At 47.3% G+C, this 18,424-nt stretch overlaps 1 protein-coding gene across 3 annotated transcripts in view; it reads right to left on the bottom strand.

The window, feature by feature from the left end:
• The window catches only part of VPS50 (VPS50 subunit of EARP/GARPII complex), a 202,727-nt gene that overhangs the window by 66,908 nt on the left and 117,395 nt on the right, over window positions 1-18,424 (bottom strand). For all 3 annotated transcript variants that reach the window (XM_073582038.1, XM_073582040.1, XM_073582037.1), the window contains exons 13-15: window positions 12,703-12,832; window positions 8,309-8,400; window positions 7,040-7,134 (exon numbers count right to left, since the gene is read on the bottom strand). In XM_073582038.1, coding sequence (XP_073438139.1) covers window positions 7,040-7,134; window positions 8,309-8,400; window positions 12,703-12,832 — 317 coding nt within the window. The remainder of the gene's footprint in view (window positions 1-7,039; window positions 7,135-8,308; window positions 8,401-12,702; window positions 12,833-18,424) is intronic.

Raw genomic sequence — 18,424 nt, 5'->3', positions numbered from 1 at the left:
TTTGTGTCTATGGGATTAACATTATTCCAAACTGTGGCAATAAAGTAAAATAAACATATATTTCATACCAATTAAAACTTCACTCATGGTCTAAACTAATGGAAAGGTTATGGTCATTACCCCTGGTGGCCTAGAGTAATGTCCCATTTCATGCTGGTCTATAATAGAGTGGAGGGCACTTATTATATTCCTTGATGGGCTAAAGTACAAGAGGGTGGCAAACTCTGGGGCCAGGAATAGAAGGAAGGTGCTTATTTTACTGGATACTTTATTCCCTAGTAGTCTAGGGTAAAAGCCGGTCTGGGACATATTACAGGATTAATATTTTGCTCCTTGGTGGTCTACAGCAAAGTAAACAGTTAATATATGGTGATTTAGGGTATATTATACATTAAGAATATGTTCCCAGGTGGTCTAGTGTAAAATAAAGAATACCTGGTTGTCTAGGATATATCAAAAAGTTAAAAGTTTGTCCCCTGTGGTTAGATGTAAAAAGGGAGGCTGATAACTAGTGGTATAGGGTCCAGTTTCGCCTTCTGTCATGTGTGTACCTTAGGGGGTACTGTAGACACTACAGGGCTCCATGACTGCGTAATAAAAATTCCTAAAAATTAATTCACTGCCAAGACTCTCCTGCCTTTATGCAGTACATTTTCTGAAGCACTAGGGACATTATACAGCAGCAATGCACAGTGTAACTGTGAATCCAGCTCTGGTGTGAACACTTACTAAAAATGCAGCAGCATGGGTCCGTACGAGTCTCTATTACTTTGCTACAACCTTTATCCTCCCCCTGACCTCTACAGACTTTAATTGGCAAATGTAATCTGATCTCTCATTGATCTTTACATTTTACTTGCTTTTTTGGTTTAGGAGGCAGAAGTGGCGAAACATGGATTTTTGTGAGTAATCACCGTAAAATCCTTTTCTCCGAGACGCTCATTGGGGGACACAGATACTGTGGGGTGTATGCTTCTGCCGCTAGGAGGCTGACACTATGTGAAAAAAAGAGGTTAGCTCCTCCTCCGCAGTATACACCCTCGCCCCTATTGCGGGCGGAAATCAGTTTGGTGCCAAAGCAGTAGGAGGACAACATATCAGCTTTAATACAGGTACAATATGTCCAAAGGAAAACACCACCCTTATAGCAAATAAGTAAACACATATTCATTTAAACAAGAGCCAACTGGCTAATAGGGTGGGTGCTGTGTCCCCCAATGAGCGTCTCGGAGAAAAGGATTTTACGGTGAGTAGTCACAAAAATCCATGTTTCTCCTTCGTCTCATTGGGGGACACAGATACTGTGGGACGTCCTAAAGCAGTCCCTGGGTGGGAGATTGACTCACCGAACCAAGCTACATGCACCTCCTGTTTAAAGGTGCGCCACCGTTGCTTGGAGAATCCTTCTACCCAGGCTCGCATCCGCCGAGGCCTGAGCATGGATATTATGTTTGGCAAATGTGTGCAGGCTGGACCAGGTTGCTGCCTTGCAAACCTGTTCCATCGAAGCCTGATGCCGAAGCGCCCAAGAGGCGCCCACCGCCCGGGTAGAGTGCGCTCTGATCCCTGCTGGAATCGGCGTGCCTCTAATGCGGTAGGACTCCTGAATAGTCAAACAAATCCATCTGGCTATGGTCGACTTTGAGGCAGCGAGTCCCTTCCTGCGCTCTTCAGGGAGCACGAACAGCGTGTCTGTCCGACGAAAGGGTGCCATCCGCGACACGTACCTCCGGAGGGCTCTTACCAGGTCTAACGTGTGAAGAGCCTTTTTCCACACGGTGCTGGACAAAATGAAGGCAAAACAACATCTTCATTAATGTGAAAAAGAGGACACGACCTTTCGGCAGAAAAGGAGGGGCTGGTCTGAGGACCACCTTCTACTTATGGAAAGTGAGGATCGGAGCTCGGCAGGATAAAGCCGCCAGCTCTGAAACCCGCCTGATGGAAGTGCTGGCCATTAGGGGAACAACTTTCCAGGAAAGGTACCTCAAAGAGATATCCTGAAGCGGTTCCAATGGAGCTTCCTGCAGAACACTTAGGACCATGTTAAGAACCCAGGGGTCCATCGGCGCCTTATAGGGAGGTATCAAGTGGAACACTCCCCGGATGAAAAGTCTTCACCTGCAAATTGGTAGCAACCCTGCACTGGAACAGGATGGATAAGGCCGACATTTGTCTCCTGCGGAAACCTGGGGCAAAGCCCGAGTCTAATGCTCTACCGACTGAGCTATCCGGGCTCTCTGAGCCCGTTTAGAGAAAAACCAAGATGTTGGGGATCGAGAATCTTAGCGGAGAAACACCGCGGCCTCAACATCAAGCAAAGAACACCTTCCAGGTGTGGAGGTAAATTCATGCTGAAGCAGGCCTCCGGGCGCTAATCGTTGTAGCGACCACCTTGCTCCCGAACCCTGCCTGGGTTAGAATCCAAGATTCAACGGCCCTGCCATCAAACACAGGGTCCCTGAGTTCGGGTGGCACATCGGCCCTTGATAAGGTAAATCTGGGCGCTCTAGCAGGCGCCCAGGAACGTCGGCGAGCAGCTGCCTTAGATCTGCGTACCACGCTCGAGGGGGCCAGTCTGGGGCCAGCAGAATCGCCGGCCCCCCTTCCGTCTTGATCCTTTTGCTGACTCTCGGGAGTAGTGGCAGTGGGGGAAATAGATATGGGAGGCGAAACTGGTTCCATGGCAGAACCAACGCGTCCACCGCGAATGCCTACGGGTCCCTGGCCCGAGCGACATATGTGGGCACCTTGGCATTCACTCTGGAAGCCATCAGGTCCACATCCGGAGCTCCCCACAGAAGACAAATCTGCTGAAGAACTTCGGGATGTAGAGACCACACTCCGGATGCAAGATCCTGCCGGCTGAGGAAGTCTGCCGCCGAATTTTCCACGCCCGGGATGTGGACAGCTGAAATCACCGAGTGGTTTGCTTCGGCCCACTGAAGAACGTGCCCCACCTCGCGCATGGTTGTTCTGCTGCGGGTGCCCCCCTGACGAATTATGTAAACCACCGCCGTGGCGTTGCTCGATGGAATCCGGATGGGGTGGCCTGCTAGAAAGTGATGAAACTTCTGCAGAGCCAGCCGAATTGCTCGTATCTCCAATAAGTTGATCGGGAGGCGTGCCTCCTGTGGCGACCACTGTTTCTCGGTTGTGTGGTGGCGAAACACCGCTCCCCAACCGAGGAGACTGGCGCCGATTGTCATTATCAGCCCATGACCTGGGGGGAAAGGTTTCCCCTAGGCCAGAGAGGAACTGGTTATCCACCATCCGAGCGACTGCCTGACTTGAGAGGACAATTGGCACCGCTAATCGAGCGTGAAAGGATTCTTGTCCCAGGCTGACGAGGCGTGCTGCAGGGGGTGAAGGATGGAACTGGACAAAAGGTATCGCTTCCATTGCTGCCACCATTTTCCCTAGGATCCTCATCGCGGATCGGATGGTATGAGGGACTGGTTGGCGTAGTGTCCGGACTCCCTGCCGGAGACTAGCGCCTTTTCCTGAAAGAGAATTACCAACCCTCGGCAAGTGTCGAAGATCATTCCTAGGAAGGAGATCCTCTGAGCTGGCACAAGGGATGATTTCTTTGCATTGACCAACCATCTAAGCGGCAAGAGTATCTAGCGTGATGTTGACACCTTCCTCACATGCCCGTATTGACGGGCCCTTGACCAAGAGGTCGTCCAGATAAGGCAAGACGACTATGCCTCGAGAATGCAGTGTTGCCCTGACAATTGCCAAAACCCTTGTGAACACTTTGGGAGCCGTGGCTAGCCCGAAGGGTAGCGCTACAAACTGAAAATGTTGAACGCTGATGGCGAAGCGTAGAAGCCTCTGATGAGGAGGAAAAAATGGGAATATGCAGAAATGTGTCCTGGCTGTCAATTGAGGCCAAGTATTCTCACTGCTCCATGACCGCTATGACTGAACGGAGAGACTCCATCCGGAAATGTCTGATCCTGATGAATTTGTTCAGAAGCTTTAGGTCCAAAACAGGCCTGACAGACCCGTCCTTTTTGGGAACCGCAAAAAGGTTGGAATAGAACCCCTGAGCTCTTTCGTGTCCCGGCACTGTAACAATGACTCCGTTGTGCAGGAGCGACTTGATGGCTCCCAATAGAGCCCTTACCTGGGTATCCACCCTGGGAAGTCGGGAAAGAAAAAAACATCTTGGAGAGTATCTGACAAATTCTATTTTGTAACCTGAGGGCACCAATTCTTTTCCCCGTGCGTTGTGAGCGATGTTGGCCCAGACGTGGTGAAAACAGAGAAGGCGGCCACCCACTTTGCTGGTGTCGTCTGGTAAAGACCTCGAGTCATTTGGCCGATGATCTTTAGGATCTGGGTCCCCTTGATCTGGACTGTTGAGCATGCATTCTCCCCAATGGGTTGGCTCTATATGAGACCTGCCGCTCCCTATCCTGGTTGGGGCGGCCTGAGGTGGCGGAATTGGGCCCCGTAGTCCACCCAGAGTCTTTTAACGCATGATCCCGGACCGGTCTCCTATTCGGGTCCCGGACCAGGCTCAGGCTGCTTAGCGGCCGCCACCTGCACAATGCCGTCATGCCTGGGCTAGAATGGTCGGTGGCACTGCGAAAGGCCCGAAAACGTGCCTGAACCGGGTGACAAAAAAACGGTTTAACCTTCTGTTGAGGGAGAAACCCGCTCTTTCCTCCTGTGGAGTCGGAGATAAGTTGATCCAACTTTTCTCCAAATAGGCGGCAGCACTGATAAGGCAGGGAAGTCAAGGACTTCTTGAAAAGTAGAATCGGCGCGCCATGTCCTCAACCATAGGGCTCTTCAGATAGAGATTGCATTAGCGGCAGCAAGTGCTGAACAATTGGCCGCATCCAAATACGCATTCATTACATAGTCTCCGGCTATCGCCATCTGACCTGCGACCTCAGAGATCTCTGCAGGTAGATCCTGCTCCTGCGCGACCTTGTTTAATGTTTCTATGATATCATAGCCTTGGCTACCCAAGTTGCTGCGAACGAGGGAGCGAGTGCAGACCCTGACGCCTCATATACTGAACGAGCTAGGCTCTCAATAAGGCAGTCCGTGGGATCTTTAATCGAGGAAACCCTAGGGACAGATAACAGGGTCTTAGTGGCCAGGCGTGAAACCGGAGGATCCACTATTGGGGATTCCATCCATTGTTTACGGAGGTCCGGAGCAAACGGATACCTCGTTTCGAGTGCCTTTTAACCCGAGAAAACGCCGTTCTGGACGTTCTCTGTGCCGATGCACTATGTCCTCAAACTCAGGGTGAGAGGAAAAAATTCTGTGCAGCCGCTTCACTCGTTTACATGCCACTTTATGCCCCGTAGCCGCTGCGGTATCATCCTCAATCCCCAGGGTCTGATTGACGGCTTCTATGAGGCTGTCCACTGTTTCACGTGACTCTGGAGTGTCCAGGTCAAGGGGCTCGTCTGAGTTGCAATCTGAGGTCTGCTCGCTATCAACCACTGGTGACGGGGAGCGAGAAGCAGATCTTACGGATGCTGAAGGTACCGGATGGACTGGGCGACACTGTGTGGATTTGTTTCCCCCGAGTCTGCCTGGAGTGAGAGCGGCCCCTGCAGGCCGGAGGCTCCTGTGAGGTGGAGGCTCCCTCTAAAGGCAGCGAGACACTGTCCCTGCCCCTATCTGGGGCTTGAAGGGATTCTATTGCTCTCGTAAGCGACGCCATGTACTGTGACAGTGATCCGGCCCACTCCGGGGGATTTGACACATTGCTCGCGATCGGAAGGAAGGCTCCTGGGCACGTTTGGATTTGCAGGCTTCGCATAAACGCTTGCTCTGCGCCCGCGGAAACGCAGCCCGACAAGAGATGCATGCCGCGTAAAAGAACGTGTGAGTCTTTGCTTTTTGGGACATGCTGTATCTGTCCGCTGCTGGGAATATGGGGAAGAGGTAGCCCTCGTTTTTCCCTATAGCGTGGCCTCTCGGGCAGCACTTACCCCAGTCCTGCGCCCCCCGACCTGGATGCTTCCTTTACATCGCGCGCCGACATCTGTGGCGCGCACCAGCCTTTAAAACCGCTCTAGGGGCGGTACTCCCACTTTGCGGCCTAGCCCGTGCTCTGAAGCCGGGGCCTCTATTTTTACTGCCGCCCAGTGCGGGGCGGGCTGCCGGAAGTGACGCGCGGCCCCGGGGGCGGAACTTCCAACAGCGGCCTAGCTCCGGCCGAAGCCTCAATTTTTCCCCTACCCGACTGGGGGGGCGCGGTACCAAAAAATGGCGCTACTGACCGGCGCGGCGTTCCTGTCCCAGGCTGCCGCCTGATGATCCAGCCCTTCTCTTGCATGGCTAGTGGATGCCGAGCTGTGGGCTTCAGCCCGAAATCTTCGCAGGAGCCCTCCCCGACCCTCTCCTCACCGATGATCCTCTTCAGCCTGAGCGCAGGTATGTGAGGGAGTCTTTGATAAAAAATAGGACGGTGCAGGCACCCTAGCTCCATCTAACCCCTTCAGGGGGTGAGGAGAGGGACCGTCCGCCACCTTGCAGCACCGCCGTCTTGCGTTGGTGGAGCAGTGGGGGCCGCACAGACTAGTCTTGTGCCTCTGTGCAAGCCCATGGTTTCAATACCTAGGGGTGGACAGGGCTAAGTCTGGCATAATGTCCCACGTCGCGGGAAAGGATACGTGGAGGGACACTCGCACGTGCTCGCCCGTTGATGGTTTGGGGAAATCGGATCCTTTCAATAGGATGCGTTTCCCCTGTTTCATCTTCATAGTAACCTAGAAAAAAATAGTCTGGAGAGATCCAGACTGTGTGTGCCTCCATAGGACACTAAGCAAAAAACTGATTTCCGCCCGCAATAGGGGCGAGGGTGTATACTGCGGAGGAGGAGCTAACCTCTTTTTTTCACTTAGTGTCAGCCTCCTAGCGGCAGAAGCATACACCCCACAGTATCTGTGTCCCCCAATGAGACGAAGGAGAAAATTCTTTTGCAACTTTTCTTATATTTGCATAATTTACGAAAGGTTAGTTGACGCAACGGCGATCGTTCAAATTGCCTTTTTCTACCAACCTGCTGACTATATCCAGAACTACAATGAAGTCATCATATTTAAAGTTGGACATATCAGTCCCGAGAAGATACGTCTTGACTTTCAGCTGAACATCCTGAAATTAAAAAAAAAAAAAACAAAAAAAAAACCACAAGATAAAACATTTATTAAAGTGATGTAGCAGGACGGACGTTATTCTCCGGCCATGCGCATGGCACGCACAGTATGTTTGTGTTCCTTCCTAAGGGAAAGAACATTTATGTTGACAATGTGTCTCTTCCTATTATTTCAGATATGATCACGATGATGAGAAAGCTAAAGAGAAAAGAAAATCCGGAGCAGCAGTTCAAGGATTGTAAGCAGAGTTCAAGAACACAGACATTCAGGGAAGTTCCATTTGTAAACGGTTAAAGGGAAGCGCTATCAAAATTATCATTTTTTTCTTTTTTTTTTTTACAAAATGATCATCAATTAAAAGGGATACTCCAAATTTATACTGGGACGCTTGAAGAAAAATAAAAAAAATATTAAAAAAATGGAAATTAACATCTTAGGATTTGCACAAAAAAAATAGTGCAGGGCAGTGAGACAGTTAAGACTAAAATTGGCTATTAATGTTTTTTTGGGGGGACATACAAACAAATTTGTCAAGAGAAGGCACCTATACTCGTCTGTCTGAACTCCATCACCCTTCTGCCAGTCCCTGTTGGCCTCTGCTTACTTTCTGCAGCTAAAAATTGTCGTGCATTATTTAGATGAACGCTGCAGCCGATCACTGACCTCAGTGATCACATGCCAAAATCATCACTGATCGGCTGTGATAATAGATGATATTTAGATAATACGATCATTGCAGGGGGGAATTGGCAATAGAGCTGCGGGGGGGTGAGTATAATTATTAGTATTATATACATATTTTTTTTACAATTTAACCCATTTTCTGCTTTTGACAAACTGTGCACCGATTCTAGAAAATCCGTTTAAACGTTTAAAATCAGACTACATAATGTTTGTTTGTAGTCTGTAACCACGGAGACACAACTCTGCATAAGAGATTTTAAGCTGTGCTGAATTGAAGCAATGCAGGGGCAAAAACCACCAGGGAACATGTAATTCCTCATTTCTCCTGTGGAGGCACTGCAGGTAAATCAAACACTTTCCATTACAGCTGATCACTGGGATTTCTGGGAATGGGATAACCGGTGATTAAGTTTATTGCTCATCCATATTGCTCAGATTTTCTCTTTTCTGTTACCAATAGTTGAGATATATTAGGAAAGGGAAATTACCTGCCAGATGCGGGTCAGTCCATGCTCCAGCTTCTTTTTTATATAATTTCGAGCAAAATTGTTCTCTTCTGTAGCGGACACACTATTACTGTCTGGGGGAAAAAAAATCTAAAATAAAAAATACTGAGGCCACAATACATAAAATACTGAGAGTACATCCTCCTGGAAAGGACACCACGGCCAATCTCCCTAGGTAGATTTTCACGCAGACGTTCTTGTGAACAGTCTAGTGTAAACGCTGCCACCAGTCAGGGCACAGTCTAGTGTAAACGCTGCCACCTGTCAGGGCACAGTCTAGTGTAAACGCTGCCACCAGTCAGGGCACAGTCTACTGTAAACACTGCCACCAGTCAGGGCACAGTCTAGTGTAAACACTGCCACCAGTCAGGGCACAGTCTAGTGTAAACGCTGCACCTGTCAGGGCACAGTCTAGTGTAAACGCTGCCACCAGTCAGGGCACAGTCTAGTGTAAACGCTGCACCTGTCAGGGCACAATCTACTGTAAGGCCATGTGCACACGATGCAGGTTTGCAGCATTTCCGCAGCGGATTTTACCGCGCAGAAACGTTGCATATCCGCATTGTGATGTACAGTACCTTTAAATTGAATGGAAAAAAAAAACCGCTGTGCAGACGCTGCTGATTTTTCCGCGCGGTTTTCCTGCGGTACAAAATCCGCAGCATGTTACTTCTTTTGTGCGGTTTTCTATCTCCCCTGTTACCAAATCCGCAGGGGGAAAACCGCAATGGAAAACCGCGCAAAAACCGCATGAAAACCGCGTGAAAAAATGGAAGAAATCCGCAGGAAAAATGCAGGTCATTTGACCTGCGGTTTTCTTCCATTCTGCACGGAAAAATCCGCAGGGCTCAAAACTCCGTCTGCACTCAGCCTAAACGCTGCACCTTTCAGGGCACAGTCTAGTGTAAACGCTGCACCTGTCAGGGCACAGTCTAGTGTAAACGCTGCCACCAGTCAGGGCACAGTCTAGTGTAAACGCTGCCACCAGTCAGGGCACAGTCTAGTGTAAACGCTGCCACCAGTCAGGGCACAGTCTAGTGTAAACGCTGCCACCAGTCAGGGCACAGTCTAGTGTAAACGCTGCCACCAGTCAGGGCACAGTCTAGTGTAAACGCTGCCACCAGTCAGGGCACAGTCTAGTGTAAACGCTGCACCTGTCAGGGCACAGTCTAGTGTAAATGCTGCACCTGTCAGGGCACAGTCTATTGTAAACGCTGCCACCAGTCAGGGCACAGTCTAGTGTAAACGCTGCACCTGTCAGGGCACAGTCTAGTGTAAATGCTGCACCTGTCAGGGCACAGTCTATTGTAAACGCTGCCACCAGTCAGGGCACAGTCTAGTGTAAACGCTGCCACCAGTCAGGGCACAGTCTAGTGTAAACGCTGCACCTGTCAGGGCACAGTCTAGTGTAAACGCTGCCACCAGTCAGGGCACAGTCTAGTGTAAACGCTGCCACCAGTCAGGGCACAGTCTAGTGTAAACGCTGCACCTGTCAGGGCACAGTCTAGTGTAAACGCTGCCACCAGTCAGGGCACAGTCTAGTGTAAACGCTGCACCTGTCAGTGCACAGTCTAGTGTAAACGCTGCACCTGTCAGGGAACAGTCTAGTGTAAACGCTGCACCTGTCAGGGAACAGTCTAGTGTAAACGCTGCACCTGTCAGGGCACAGTCTAGCGTAAACGCTGCCACCAGTCAGGGCACAGTCTAGCATAAACGCTGCCACCAGTCAGGGCACAGTCTAGTGTAAACGCTGCCACCAGTCAGGGCACAGTCTAGTGTAAACGCTGCCACCAGTCAGGGCACAGTCTAGTGTAAACGCTGCCACCAGTCAGGGCACAGTCTAGTGTAAACGCTGCACCTTTCAGGGCACAGTCTACTGTAAACGCTGCCACCAGTCAGGGCACAGTCTACTGTAAACGCTGCACCTGTCACGGCACAGTCTAGTGTAAACGCTGCCACCAGTCAGTGCACAGGCTAGTGTAAACGCTGCACCTGTCAGTCCACACTGTAGTGTAAATACATACTGCCACATACATTAAATGACACAAACCAATCACTTAACCCCTCCTCTTCTTGACAGATGTTAAACCATCAGCTCATGAATGAATCCCCCATTAAGATCAGGTCGGTCTTTTCTGGAGATGAAGGTATTTCACAGTTGAAGGGTCTCCGCTGATCTGACCCCTTTGACATGACCTTCATAGTCTCTACTCTTAAAGGACATAATTTAGAAAGTTCGTCCAAACTTTCCTCTACAGTGGTGTCCACAATGAACTTGCAGCCGAATAAATCATTTCCAACTTCTACCATAATCTCTTCCTGATTAACATTCTTTGAAAACAAGATGGTAATGTGAGGAGAGCGGAGAGCGTGACCTCTTGTCACCATCGTGCGGTGAATAAACTCTGAGGTGCTATCTGCAAGTCAATGAGGATGTATCAGAACTTGCAGGTCCTTCAGAGCGGCTCCGCCACGTCCTCGAGTGCCCTTAACAGGAAGCTGCTAATGATAATCCGCTCCGAGGGCAGATCTCCAGAGGCGCCAACAGTGCCCGCATGTGCTGCAAACTGGCGACTGGGCCAAAAGACCAATCAGGAGGAAACATTTTTACACATTTATACTTTCAAAAATACCAGATATTTCTTCTGTCCGAACGCGGACCAGACCCAAAGCAAAAAACGAGGTGCAGTCGAGGGTTGAGGTTCACATGCTCTTGACTGTCAGGCTTCAATTATCCCATTCTCTCATTCATACCAATAGGAATTTATGAACATCTAACAACCACTCAGGATGGTTTATGGCTCAGTGGCCTGCGCCATCCACATCAGCACTCAGCGACTGGCTGCAGCGGTGATGTACGTTGTAGTCGTGATGTCACAGCTAAGGTGCATAAAATAAGGAGCACAGCAATGTAAACTAGGCACAGATTGGAGGACACAATACATTAGTTGTGCCGACACAGCATTTAATTTTAATTATTCCAGATGTATATAGTCAGTAGGACAGGAGACATAGACTATTGTTCATATGAGTCTGAACGTTGTCTCTGGAATTGATGTGTGTTTCTTCGGGGGATCAAGAGACAGTCTATGTATTGGTCATATGAGTTGGAATACAGATTCGACATTCTACAGGATGCCAGCTTAAGGGACCATGGCCCTAGCTGGAGGAGTACAGATCTTCTCCACTGACCACCACTGAACCCATGGAGACATTCGGGAGCACAGCATTATAAATTAGGCACAGATTGGAGAACATGATACATTAGTCAATCCTTGGCTGACAAAGACGTAATCTGTGACTGGCTGCTGCAGATAAGCGGTGTCTAGGTCGGGCTGCTCCTCTCAGGATCTGACGTGTCATCGACGGACTTGTCAGTGACAAACGTCCCTAGCGGGAGAAATAGGGGAGCAGATTCTCCATCACAGCACATGATGATCTCTCCTATAAAACTGCCCCCTGAGGAAGGATCCAAGGATCCGAAACGTGCGCTGGGGTGGGTGCCTGGCCTGTACTCCCGTGTCTCCCGCCGATTAGAGGTAATAGATTCGTTTTGATATTAACCCTTTGCTGCTGCCTTCCATGTATTGGGGTACTATTACTATGTGAACACAAATGATAAACCTATGGACTTTATTATGTCCATTGCACCATATGAATATATATATATATATATATATATATATATATATATTTTTTTTTTTTTCTTAATTTTGGTTGTTGGTGCCTCTTTCTTCCTCCTCAGCACATTTAGCTGACTTGTTACATATATTTAATTGATTGTTTAATGATATATGTGAGACATAGGTCATCACTGGTTCTGGCACTCCTTGCTTGGTACATCTCATGAAATGTGGATTAATTGCACTTTAATGTTCACTACCCTCCCCTTTTTTCCTGTAATATTTGTCTGGTAAATTAATAAATTGTAATTTTACAGAAATTTGTGGATGGCTTGGTCACGTTTTTGAGGTTCCCTCATAATCTTAGAAAAATATAGACACTTTACCCTAAGAGAGCGATCTGCCGCTTAAGGAGAGCAAAAATTATATTTAGGGTCTACAGCCGACACAAGAAGCTAAAAATCCATCTATGGAGAGAAGGAAAACATTTCTGCTCCCGAAACAAGTCACCATCCATGAAGAACAGCCTGAATGGAAGAACAAGGAGAGCACCTGGCACGGAGGGGTTACACGCTGCCGTCCGGAGAGCTCACGGAAATATCTGCTCATACATCTCCAAAGACAGATAGAGAATGATAGAAAGATCAGCAGATGACTAATAGATGTATAGATAGATTAGATAGATAGATGGATAGACCGATAATAGATAGATAGACCTTAGCTCCCTTGCCATAGACCTGATCCGTTCCTTACCAGCGGCTTGTGGTTCCTCGTGATCAAATTTTTCATGCCACTCCATTGTACGAAAATAACTCAGCATCACTTCCCAGAGAGCCTTGCAGAGGTCGGTGAGGCAGGGGATGTAGCTATCTGAGGTTATGTGCTGCAAGACACAAAGGAGGCATTATTCACCATCGTGATGGCTACTGAACATGGAGAAGACCAGCGGTAAACCTGAGCACAAATAACGATGCAGGGGAACCTGGCGCAGCTAAAAACGACCAGAACGGAGTGTTACTTGTGTGGTTTATTATAATACTCCGGTGACTCAGGGCAGCGTTCCTTACAATGACAGATAAGATACATTGCAAACTTAAAGTGAACCTGTCACCAGTTGAAAAGCGGCCAGGCTTTGTTTGGATTTTGTTCTAGCTGATCCTTTGCATATACCAGTATTTGTTTTTTAAATACAAGTCTTTTTATTTAGCAACTATTTCCCTGCTCCCTACCCTGGGGGCGGGGCTCACAGGATCCTTGGGGGCATGGCTCACAGGATCCTCTGGGGCGGGTCTTTACGGTGCTCTATATTAATATCCTCTGAGCACCATCTGGGAGAAACGACAAAAATTAGCACAAACGAAAACTGCTCTCATTGCTGGAATAGTATTACGTATCTCCAAATAATACAGATACAGAATATTCTGGGGTGCAGCGGGAATAAAATATTAGCAAAACCTGGATACTTCTGAACTGATCACAGGTAGTCTTTAGACAAGATTATTGCCTTCTGCAGGAACTCTGCCATGTTGCACCCATTCTGTGCAACTCACTGCCCCAAAACTTCCCAGTGCAGCCATTAGTCCATGGTTCACCTACAGTTGAAACCAGAAGTTTCCATCCACTATATAAAGAGACACATCTGCAGGTTTTCCTCAATATCTGACATGAAATCAGAATAAACCTTTCCCGTTTTAGGTAAATTAGGATTACCATAATCATTAATATTTGCCGAATGCCAGAATAATGAGAGAGAGAGAGAACGTTTAAGGCATTTTTATTACTTACTCCAAAGTCAAAAGTTTGCATACATTAAGATTACTATGCCTTTACACAATTCTGGACTGCCCATATGATGATGTCATGTATTTGGAAGGTTTTTTTTGGCAACAACTGAGTTAGAGACACACCTGTGGATGTATTTTAATGCACACCTGAAACACTCGGCTTCTTTGTGTAGCACCATGGGAAAGTCTCAAGAAATCAGCCAAGATATCAGGAAGAGAATTGTGGGCTTGAGTCTGGCTCATCCTTGGGTACAATTTCAAGATACTGAAAGTGCCTCATTTCATCTATACAAACAATTATACGCAAGAACAAACAAGATGGGAAGGTCCAGTCATCATACCGCTCAGGAAGGAGATGGGTTCTGTGTCCCAGAGATGAATGTGTTTTTGTCAGACATGTGCATATCAACCCAAGGACAAAAGCAAAAGACTTCATCAAGATGATGGCGGAAGCTGGTAAGATTGTGTCAATATCCACAGTGAAACGAGTACTATATCAACATAGGCTGAAAGGACACTCTGCCAAGATGAAGCCATTACTCCAAAAGATATATGAAAAAGCCAGATTAATATTAGCAAATGCACATAGGAACAAAGGCCCCATTTTTTGGAGAAATGTCCTGTGGTCTGAAGAAACTAAAATTGAACTTTTTGGGCCTAATGACCATCGTTACTTTTGGAGAAAAAAGGGAGAAACTTGGTTGCCTAAGAACACCATCCCTACTGTGAAACACTGTGGTGGCAGTATCATGTTGTGGGGTTGTTTTGCTGCAGGAGGAACTGTTGCACTTCACAAAATAGATTACATTATGAGAAAAGAAGATTATGTGGCAATACTGAAGCAACATCGCAAGACATCAGCCAGGAAGTTAAAGCTTGGGCGGAAATGGGTCTTCCAAATGGACAATGACCCGAAACATACTGCCAAAATGGTAACAAAGAGCCTTAAGGATAACAAAGTCAATGTTTTAGAGCGGCCATCACAAAGCCCTGATCTCAATACTATTGAAAATTTATGGGCAAAGCTGAAAAGGCCGATGCAAGAAAGGCGACCTACAAACCTGGATCAGTTACACCAGTTTTGTCAGGAGGAATGGTCTCAAATTCCGACCAACTATTGTGAGAAGTTTATGGAAGGAGATCCCAAACGTCTGACCGAAGTCATTCAGTTTAAGGGCAATGGTATCAAATAGTAATGAAATGTATGTAAACTATGACTTTGGAGTAAGTAATAAAAATGCCTTAAAACATTCTCTCTCTCATTATTCCGGCATTTGGCAAATATTAATAATTATGGTAATCCTAAATGTCCTAAAACGGGAAAGGTTTATTCTGATTTCATGTCAGATATTGAGAAAAACCTGCAGATGTGTCTTTTTATATAGTGGATAGAAACTTCTGGTTTCAACTGGTCAACCAGATCTTGCAGGAGAGTATATTAGTACACAAACAGCAAGAAAACATCGTGGAAAATCTGATATGTTGATACTTTCCTGTCCATACAATGACACACACATCAGAAAAAGACCAAAGTATAGCAATTAATTTAAGAGGGTTGCTCACCTGTGAGGACAGCTTTTTTCTCTGGCTTAAATGCAGGCATTTGGGGCTACAAATCATTTTTTGTGATTTGGTTTCACCTTTTGCAGCCTCAGTGTAGCACTGTCTATTGCAGGCTGCAGGACAGGGTGACTGGGAACCTGTCAGTGAGCTTATTCTGACAGCCTAATAAGTTTGTCAGTCCTTTATCTGTTTTTTATAGCCCCTGTCAGCTGATTATTAGCGACCACAGACCACTTCAAAAATAAAAGCGAGTCTGTAAAAGTCAAATGGTGAGCTATTTTTTTTATTTATTTATTTTTTAAGTAAACCCAATTGCAAAAATGATTTTTAGCCCATATGTAATTTAGAAAAAAACAATTGGCCTTATAATGCTGACAATCCCTTTGAAGTTTCCGATATGACCGGAGCAGCTTCATCAGGGGATGTGACACAGCCTGTGACCCTGATGTTCAATCCCCCGATGAAGCTGCTGTAGTGGCGAAACAAGTTGGGGGACAATTAGAATTGTTTATTGTTTAGACAATAGCCACAGATAAGATGGAATTCAAGACGGACGATCAATATGAGTGACAATCACTATGATCAAACCTAGCAGCTGACTGTGACATTAACTCTTACATGATCCTCGTATGTAAATAAGGCAATTTTAAAGTTAAGTTTTAGCTTTTGATAATCACATTGAAACTTTTCCTGATCCATATGCAAATTAGGATGTAAGAGTCTTTAGAGAAAAAGTCCTGTGAAATTCATGAGTTCCGGTGGAAGCTCTACTGGGTTGACTGACACTACCGTCGTTTAGTTTCACTCCACGAAATCCAGCGTATGCGTTGTGACAAGGCGTGAAAGTTAAGGCACGTGCATGTGCAGTGGATACTAGGGATGCAGAAAATCCCTCACTGCCAAGGGTGGACTTAAAAAGGCAGCCGAGGGAGGGTGTCAATGAAGAGAACAGAGGTGGGATGGAGGCGGAATAAATTATGACATGGCCAATTTACATAGTATTTAAAGACAGTGCACTGGCATATTTTGTCTTGCAACAGGTCCATGGGGTAAGCAGACCCTGATTTATATGTACACTCTCCGGTGGTCTACTGCATTGTTAGAGGCTGCGTAGCCATTCACAAGTGTCTTGTCTATTAGAACCCCTAATTTAAAGGGGATTGTTAATACACCTATCTGAAACCAGCATAGGATAAAGGGAGAGACGCTGAACTCAGGAATATATAGTTTTTTATGATTTAATTCAGTATTTTCATTCAATCACCAGCTGTTTACATGCTGCCAGGACTCACAGAAAAAGCCTGCGAGTCCCGCTTTCCCCGCCCACACGCTGTGATTGACAGCTTTCCTTGGCTACATCTGAAAAAAAAAAAAAGTTGTTTTGTTTTACACACAGAAAACAAATGAAAACATAGAAAACCATATATTCCCGAACTCGGCTGGTGTCCCTCTATCTTGTGTTGTACTTTAATAAGAGAGCTGACAGATTCCCTCTAAAAGCATTTATCCCGGTCACAAAATACCATTGAACATCTAAAATTGGCCACACATGATAATTTCTTATTGTTGTTACACCAAGTCTGCTGGAATATATATCATGTGGATTTTATTCATTTCATGACCGGGGATCAAACTTCTAAAAAAGCTAAATAGAGAAAAGACCGGGGTGTTTATTCTTCATCTTCTACATTACCCTCCAGGAAGAATTCAGGGACAAACTATTTTTTTTTTAAAGTCTATTTCTGGACTAGTAATAATAATAAAAAAAAAAAATTAACATTTAAATGACATATACCATAAAAATGTTTTATTAATAATGCAACATACATGTCCGGGCTCTTCCTAATATAGATGGGACTGACGCAAACAATAGCACTAAAAGCAATATATAGACTGTATATGTTAAAAACATCAATGTCGAATAATTAAACTGCCCAAGACTATGGAATATATGAATAAATAAAAAATCCACTATCTCAGCGACATTCTGGACAAGCAGTCATGTTTTCTATCACATTCTGTATAAGGGTTACATGGAGTTAGGAAAATAGGGTCAGCTTCACTTTATTGGAGCAGAGCTGCAATACCTGGCACCAACGACGGGGACAGTGGCGCTGCTTCTGTGCATCTGTTACAATGCATCGGTGTTAGCAAGCCAGGTGCAGCAGGCACAACGGGAGCATTGCAGGGTGTGACCGCCCCAAAATGAGGGTTGCAGGGTGCGGCAACCTCAAAGACAGAGTTGCAAAGTGCAGCAGCCCCAAATAGAGAGTAGCAGGGTGCGGCGGCCCCAGTGAGAGCATCACAGGGTGTGGCGGCCCCAATGAGAGAATCACATGGTGCGGCAGCCCCAATGACAGCATCACAGGGTGCGGCAGCTCCAATGACAGCATCACAGGGTGCGGCAGCCCCAATGACAGCATCACAGGGTGCGGCAGCCCCAATGACAGCATCACAGGGTGCGGCAGCCCCAATGACAGCATCACAGGGTGCGGCAGCCCCAATGACAGCATCACAGGGTGCGGCATCCCCAATGACAGCATCACAGGGTGCGGCATCCCCAATGACAGCATCACAGGGTGCGGCATCCCCAATGACAGCATCACAGGGTGCGGCAGCCCCAATGACAGCATCACAGGGTGCGGCAGCCCCAATGACAGCATCACAGGGTACGGCAGCCCCAATGACAGCATCACAGGGTGCGGCAGCCCCAATGACAGCATCACAGGGTGCGGCAGCCCCAATGACAGCATCACAGGGTGCGGCAGCCCCAATGACAGCATCACAGGGTGCGGCAGCCCCAATGACAGCATCACAGGGTGCGGCAGCCCCAATGACAGCATCACAGGGTGCGGCAGCCCCAATGACAGCATCACAGGGTGCGGCAGCCCCAATGACAGCATCACAGGGTGCGGCAGCCCCAATGACAGCATCACAGGGTGCGGCAGCCCCAATGACAGCATCACAGGGTGCGGCAGCCCCAATGACAGCATCACAGGGTGCGGCAGCCCCAATGACAGCATCACAGGGTGCGGCAGCCCCAATGACAGCATCACAGGGTGCGGCAGCCCCAATGACAGCATCACAGGGTGCGGCAGCCCCAATGACAGCATCACAGGGTGCGGCAG

This window comes from Dendrobates tinctorius, unplaced genomic scaffold, assembly GCF_039654945.1.
Source record: "Dendrobates tinctorius isolate UK_male_01 unplaced genomic scaffold, ASM3965494v1 ptg000070l, whole genome shotgun sequence".
Classification (NCBI taxonomy): domain Eukaryota; kingdom Metazoa; phylum Chordata; class Amphibia; order Anura; family Dendrobatidae; genus Dendrobates; species Dendrobates tinctorius.
The sequence above is the reverse complement of the archived record's forward strand: the minus strand, read 5'-3'. Positions and strand labels throughout refer to the sequence as shown.